Here is a 7,353-nt window from a genome sequence, read left to right on the forward strand (position 1 = left end):
TGTAAGCTATAGCAACGCAATAATGAGCATAAGTATAGAGGCTTGAGCGTTGAAGTGAAATGATGAACAGAAGAGAGGAAAAGTAAAATAAGCGGCTAATTTCTCCACCATTTGTATTGCAAAAATGTTTTTCGAGGTTTTTAACGAGCCCGATTTGTAAAGACCTCACCTAGGCCAGATTTGCCCTATATGTCATGTATATTCTCGATTTATAATAAATCTCAGCAATAAAATGGCGACCTTTTTGCATATTTTATGTGGTTCTTTTCATCCTTCAATCAGCATGGAAGCTCAATTGTAAACTCTGGATTAAAATTGAACAATAATAAAAATGTGTTCGTGGAAACTCTTGGGGTGTGCACCTCTTGGCAATTTGCGTGAAAATGTTGGGGGTGGTGGTGGGGGTACTTCAATTAACAACAAATTTGGAACGCGGAACATTAACAAAGGAATTGTGTAACGAACATAATCAGATTACTTGCCGTCGGGGCAAGCCATCTGAAACAGAAACAGAACGATGGTGCGAGTGGGACGGCCAGTCATGCGGTCCTTCAGCAAATATGGGAGCGGATTGTAGCGCGTCAGCATGCCCACGTTGCGGATGTCCAGGTGGGCCCAGTCGACGCACGGCACCAGCTCGTGCAGAACGGCGGCAGCGATGCAGCTGGAGGCGGGGCCACGTCCGTGGTTGCTGATGTCAAAGGGCTCGTTCGGCATGATCAGCTCCTTGAAGTAGCGCCACAGGGGCAGACGCCAAACGCGATCCCCCGTAAGGGCACCGGCCTTCTCGAACTGCTTGTAGACGAAGTTCGAATTGCTGAAAATCCTGGCTGCTGCTCCGCCCAGCGCTGGGCAGACGGCGTAGCCCACTGTAGCAATGTCCATCACACCAGCCTTGCTGACGTCCACGAAGCCGAGAGTTTTGCCATTGAGGAGGGACACCACGTCGCCAGGCTTGGCCGCCATTCCGGAGGGCATGTTCTCGCACAGCGGCAGCAGTGCCGTTATGTTTAGGGGCAGCGATAGGCCGGCGGCGGCTCGGATGACGCCCACGCAGGCGGCTGCACCGGACATGCAGCCGCGGTACATGGACAAGCAGTCCTTGGGACGGAGGCAGAGGCCCCCGCTGTTGAATGTGATGCCCTTGCCCAGCAGGAGGATGGGCTTGTCCTCGGGTGCGGTGCCGCAGTAGGCGATTTCCAAGATGATCGGCGGCTCGCAGCTGCCCTTGGCCACCATCAAGAAGCTGTTCAAGCTCTTGGACTCGATCCAGTCCATGCTGCGTACCTCCACGGATACCCCGCAGGGGCACAGGGCATCCACCGTTGACTGGGCGAAGATTGTGGGCGTCATCTGATTGGCCGGCGTATCGGCCAGGCGACGGGCCAGGTTCTGCGATTTGGCCTTGAACAGGCCCCGCATCCAGGCATCCGAGTCGGGGGAGTCGGACAGCTCCAGTTTGGAAATGAGTGTGCGGTCCCGACGGCGCTTGTTGGTGTTGTAGCGCCAGACGGCCAAGGCGCTCCCCTCGGCCGCCTGCTCCGCATACTCCATCGACTCCACGAAGACATCTGTGCAGCCCTGCAGTTGAAGGGCACGAGCCCCCACGCCGGCAGCGACGCGAGCGTTCTCCATTCCCTCGTCGATCATCTCCAGGTCGTTGAAGCCGGCCCCCTCCTGTCCCACGCCGACCACGGCCACCGCACGGAACTCCGCATCCACGTTCATAAAGACACGGCCTTTTCCCAGCTGGCCACTCAGGCCCGTCTCGCGTATTAGATCAGTGATCTTACCCTGGACGCGATCGTCAAACTTCTCGCCGGATGGTGTCATCTTGGGCTGGCGGTCGCCCTTGGCGTACACGCCCACCACAACGCCTTTGATCACCGAGTCACATTTCTCGGCGTAGTGCCGTCGCTGTTCCACATCTCTGCGTCTGGCCAGGAATGTGTGCTGGACACGCCTGCACAGGGCGTGCATCAAGCGTACAGACTTCATCGCTTAATGATAGTGACAGTCCCTCGCGACAGGTTACGAAAGTTCACTTATTTTTCAGACAGTTCCAGACAAATTTTGCTTTTTTCCGAATAAAAAAAATGTAAATCTAAAAAATCGAGCCACTCGGCTGCTGCAGGTCCTCCTCCTCATCGTCGTCGTCGTCCTCGCTGTCGCCAATATCAATCTCATCCGGATTGACGACTGTATTTTCCTTGCCCTTGGCCCCGCCCTGGGTCTCGCCGCGCACAAACATGATATTGGAGGCAGCCTTCTCGGCGGGCTTCTGCTTGGCCTCGGCCGCCGCCTGGCGGGCCTTCTCCTCGAGCAGCCGCATGGCATCCGGTCCGGAGCCAGCACAATCATCGGCAGCCACACCATTCGTGTTCGTGTTGTAGGTGGCCTGAATGGAACGCTTGATCCGCAGAATTTCACGCATCGTATCCTCGTTGCCATGACGCACCTCGAACTCCTTCCAAGTCCGCCGTGATGCGGGGATCGCACACCTGTTGGGACAAAGCAGAAGAGAGCTTAGAATATTGACGATCCAACGGTTAAATGTCGACTCACCTGTGAGCGTAGATGGCCCTGGCTCGATCCACCTTGCCCAGCTTCGTCTCCAGCTCGGCGAGTTTGACGCACATGTGGCGCATATGCTGCTTGGGCAGAGCCCGACATGCGGACATGGCATGTCGGGCCAGGCCGTGCTCCTCCTCCAGCTTCGCGTAGAGCAGGTAAAAGTACTTGGCATGCTCAGCGGGACACTGATCCAGGCACTGTTCGAAGAGGTCGCGGGCCCGCTCCAGCTTTGTGCCCCCGTAGCGCGCGAGGAACTTGCTTAAATACGAGTTCCAGATGTCGTACACATTCGGCCACTTAAACAGGGCAATGCCCTTCTCGTAGGCCCGATAGGCCTCCTCGAAATAGTTGTGCTCTTCGAGGAACATGCCATAGTTGATGATCACCTGCGGCGTGCAGATCTTCAGGTCGATGATGCGCTCGTAGACGGCCTTGCAGGTCTTGAAGGTGCCAAAGGACTCCTCCAGATCGGCGTACATGGACCACGGAGACAATAGAAGCCAAAAGATTAACAGAGGCGAGTGAATTCCGTAAATGTATATAAACGTTATTGCGGTTCACATTTTGCACTTTCGCTCAATTAACTCAACTAATTGACATTTGAAAATACATGCGGTGAAAGGAAGTACATATGTACACATGTATGTACATGTGCGTCCGTAAAGGACAACAGCAGGAGATAATTATAAGTGCAGGAATTTTAATTCAACCTTCAACCTCAGCCTTTGCATGGCTCTGGAGCTCGAAAGTGATTTACAAAAGAACCACTTTAGTCGGAAACATAAACATTCATTCCCCACCTCTTCACAGCACTTGACCAGAAACAACAGCAACAACAAAAATCACAATTATAAAGGCAGTCTGGGCGTGGCATACACTATCAAAAAAACAATATACGAGAATAAATAATTAAACCCATTTTCATATACGTTTCTCCCGATATTATTCTCTAAATTGGAAGAAAACAACAGGCATATATTTTCATTAGATTTGAACTGAAAACCTTTTAAGATAAGCCGAAGTTGACTTTTTCGGTATTTTTCGTTATTTTTATAGTCCTGTTTGCCTTTAGTATTTTCTCCTATAAGAAAGATGATTCTTGTTAAAAGTTTATCCCCTTATTTGCCTCCATACTAAACATAAAGCTAACAAAATGCTATCGATCTATTTTGTTTTATATCTTTTTAGCTCATCGCCTATAATCGTACAGCAAAGAAAAACATAAACAACATTTTCTTACCTTCTTCCTGGTTCTTCCACTTTTGCTGCATTCTCTCTTTCTGTTCTTTCCTTGCCGTTTCCATTCTGTCGTTATATTCACACACACACACACACAAAAGCACTATTAAAAAAAAAAAACAGAAACACAAATGAATTTTATAATTTATTCATATTTTTCTTTCCACGATCGGCTCTTTTTGTGCGCGAATAATCCACTAATTTTTCCCGCAAGACGCACTTAGCACCAAAGACGCTCAGCTACAACGGTACAACAAATGAAACGAGAAGGCAGCAATTTTTGGTCGAATAACAACAAATCACCAAAAAAAACGGGACACGTGTGGTTTAAGTTAGTAGAAGGCGCGGCTAAGAGGCAACGGTACAGCAACTGGAATTTCCAAGCAACTCCACTCAACGAAAAGAAGGCGAGCGAAAGAGAATTAGAAGATCACGCGATGCGACGCTCCCAATGCGAAAACCGAACGCATCGCTGTATGCGTGTGCATGTGGGTGCAGTTGCGGTTTTTGGCTGTGCATGTGAGAGCTCTGTAAAGCCTCTGTAAGCAATAGCAACGCAATAATGAGCATAAGTATAGATGCTTGAGCGTTGAAGTGAAATGATGAACAGAAGAGAGGAAAAGTAAAATAAGCGGCTAATTTCTCCACCATTTGTATTGCAAAAATGTTTTTCGAGGTTTTTAACGAGCCCGATTTGTAAAGACCTCACCTAGGCCAGATTTGCCCTATATGTCATGTATATTCTCGATTTATAATGAATCTCAACAATAAAATGGCGACCTTTTTGCATATTTTATGTGGTTCTTTTCATCCTTCAATCAGCATGGAAGCTCAATTGTAAACTCTGGATTAAAATTGAACAATAATAAAAATGTGTTCGTGTAACCTCTTGGGGTGTGCACCTCTTGGCAATTTGCGTGAAAATGTTGTGGGGTGGTGGTGGAGTACTTCAATTAACAACAAATTTGGAACGCGGAACATTAACAAAGGAATTGTGTAACGAACATAATCAGATTACTTGCCGTCGGGGCAAGCCATCTGAAACAGAAACAGAACGATGGTGCGAGTGGGACGGCCAGTCATGCGGTCCTTCAGCAAATATGGGAGCGGATTGTAGCGCGTCAGCATGCCCACGTTGCGGATGTCCAGGTGGGCCCAGTCGACGCACGGCACCAGCTCGTGCAGAACGGCGGCAGCGATGCAGCTGGAGGCGGGGCCACGTCCGCGGTTGCTGATGTCAAAGGTCTCGTTCGGCATGATCAGCTCCTTGAAGTAGCGCCACAGGGGCAGACGCCAAACGCGATCCCCCGTAAGGGCACCGGCCTTCTCGAACTGCTTGTAGACGAAGTTCGAATTGCTGAAAATCCCGGCTGCTGCTCCGCCCAGCGCTGGGCAGACGGCGTAGCCCACTGTAGCAATGTCCACGACCATGCGCGGCTTGTAGATCGTCTGGGCGTAGAGCAAGGGATCGGCCATGGCCATCACACCAGCCTTGCTGACGTCCACGAAGCCGAGAGTTTTGCCATTGAGGAGGGACACCACGTCGCCAGGCTTGGCCGCCATTCCGGAGGGCATATTCTCGCACAGCGGCAGCAGTGCCGTTATGTTTAGGGGCAGCGATAGGCCGGCGGCGGCTCGGATGACGCCCCCGCAGGCGGCTGCACCGGACATGCAGCCGCGGTACATGGACAAGCAGTCCTTGGGACGGAGGCAGAGGCCCCCGCTGTTGAATGTGATGCCCTTGCCCAGCAGGAGGATGGGCTTGTCCTCGGGTGCGGTGCCGCAGTAGGCGATTTCCAAGATGATCGGCGGCTCGCAGCTGCCCTTGGCCACCATCAAGAAGCTGTTCAAGATCTTGGACTCGATCCAGTCCATGCTGCGTACCTCCACGGATACCCCGCAGGGGCACAGGGCATCCACCGTTGACTGGGCGAAGATTGTGGGCGTCATCTGATTGGCCGGCGTATCGGCCAGGCGACGGGCCAGGTTCTGCGATTTGGCCTTGAACAGGCCCCGCATCCAGGCATCCGAGTCGGGAGAGTCGTACAGCTCCAGTTTGGAAATGAGTGTGTGGTCCCGACGGCGCTTGTTGGTGTTGTAGCGCCAGACGGCCAAGGCGCTCCCCTCGGCCGCCTGCTCCGCATACTCCATCGACTCCACGAAGACATCTGTGCAGCCCTGCAGTTGAAGGGCACGAGCCCCCACGCCGGCAGCGACGCGAGCGTTCTCCATTCCCTCGTCGATCATCTCCAGGTCGTTGAAGCCGGCCCCCTCCTGTCCCACGCCGACCACGGCCACCGCACGGAACTCCGCATCCACGTTCATAAAGACACGGCCTTTTCCCAGCTGGCCACTCAGGCCCGTCTCGCGTATTAGATCAGTGATCTTACCCTGGACGCGATCGTCAAACTTCTCACCGGATGGTGTCATCTTGGGCTGGCGGTCGCCCTTGGCGTACACGCCCACCACAACGCCTTTGATCACCGAGTCACATTTCTCGGCGTATTGCCGTCGCTGTTCCACATCTCTGCGTCTGGCCAGGAATGTGTGCTGGACACGCCTGCACAGGGCGTGCATCAAGCGTACAGACTTCATCGCTTAATGATAGTGACAGTCCATCGCGACAGGTTACGAAAGTTCTCTTATTTTTCAGACAGTTCCAGACAAATTTTGCTTTTTTCCGAATAAACACGAGGGGGAACGTTGTGAGTTGCTGCGGACACCGCAACTCTACAGTTATACCCGATACTTAGTCAGTATGGCTCTCCTCCGGCAGCCGCCGCTAATATTGAACGACACGACAAAGAATGCGTGCGAGAGAGACAGAAAATCAGTCTGATCGTGACGTCGGGCGCTGCGTAGCCACTGCAAATTGATTTCTTGCTTTTGGCTACAAAAATGATCCGATCTGATCCAGATTCAGCAATCTAATAGATATGGTCATTATCTATGATTCTGCGTTTTTAGTTTTCTCGAATGTGCAATATTGTGGATGCAACAGATTTTCGTCTTTTGTGGGGGCGGAAGGGGGTAGGGCGAAATTTTGAAATATACGTTTTATAGTGAGATCTAACAGAAGTGCGGATACCAAATTTGGTTACTCTAGCCTTAATAGTCTCTGAGACTTGTGGATGCCCCAGATTTTCGTACTTTGCGGGGGCGGAAGGGGGTGTGGCGAAATTTGGGCACGAAGCGGTCAAGGTCCGATATCACAGGAGTGTGGATACCAAATTTTGTTGCTCTGGCTCTTATATGTTCTGAGATCCTTGAACTCATATTTTGCAATTGGCAAAACCGACCATGAAACCTGTGTGTTAGAGAGAGACAGAGCGAGAAAGAATGAAATTGTTTTCTTGATTCTGGCTATAATAATTATACGATCTGGTTGAGATTTTACAATCTAGAACATATAGTCATTTTCTACGGCTTTGCGTTTTTGGTTCTATCGTATCTTTAAAAATGTGGATGCCACAGATTTTCGTCCTTTGTGGGGGCGGAAGTGGGCGTGGCGAAGTTTTGAAATATTTTTGTAGCAGTGAC

At 51.1% G+C, this 7,353-nt stretch overlaps 2 protein-coding genes across 2 annotated transcripts; both read right to left on the bottom strand.

Annotated features, from left to right (window-relative positions):
- Positions 1-474: 474 nt before the first annotated feature.
- On the bottom strand, positions 475-1,998 carry LOC117190159 (cytosol aminopeptidase-like). Its single transcript, XM_033395226.1, has one exon. It carries the CDS (start codon positions 1,996-1,998, stop codon positions 475-477), a length of 1,524 nt encoding a protein of 507 aa, XP_033251117.1.
- Positions 1,999-4,561: 2,563 nt separating this feature from the next.
- On the bottom strand, positions 4,562-6,452 carry LOC117191209 (cytosol aminopeptidase-like). Its single transcript, XM_033396140.1, has one exon. The coding sequence runs from the start codon at positions 6,406-6,408 to the stop codon at positions 4,828-4,830; it is 1,581 nt and encodes a 526-aa protein (XP_033252031.1). The 5' UTR covers positions 6,409-6,452; the 3' UTR covers positions 4,562-4,827.
- Positions 6,453-7,353: the final 901 nt, after the last annotated feature.

This window comes from Drosophila miranda (genome assembly GCF_003369915.1).
Source record: "Drosophila miranda strain MSH22 chromosome Y unlocalized genomic scaffold, D.miranda_PacBio2.1 Contig_Y1_pilon, whole genome shotgun sequence".
In the NCBI taxonomy this organism is placed as follows: Eukaryota; Metazoa; Arthropoda; class Insecta; order Diptera; family Drosophilidae; genus Drosophila; species Drosophila miranda.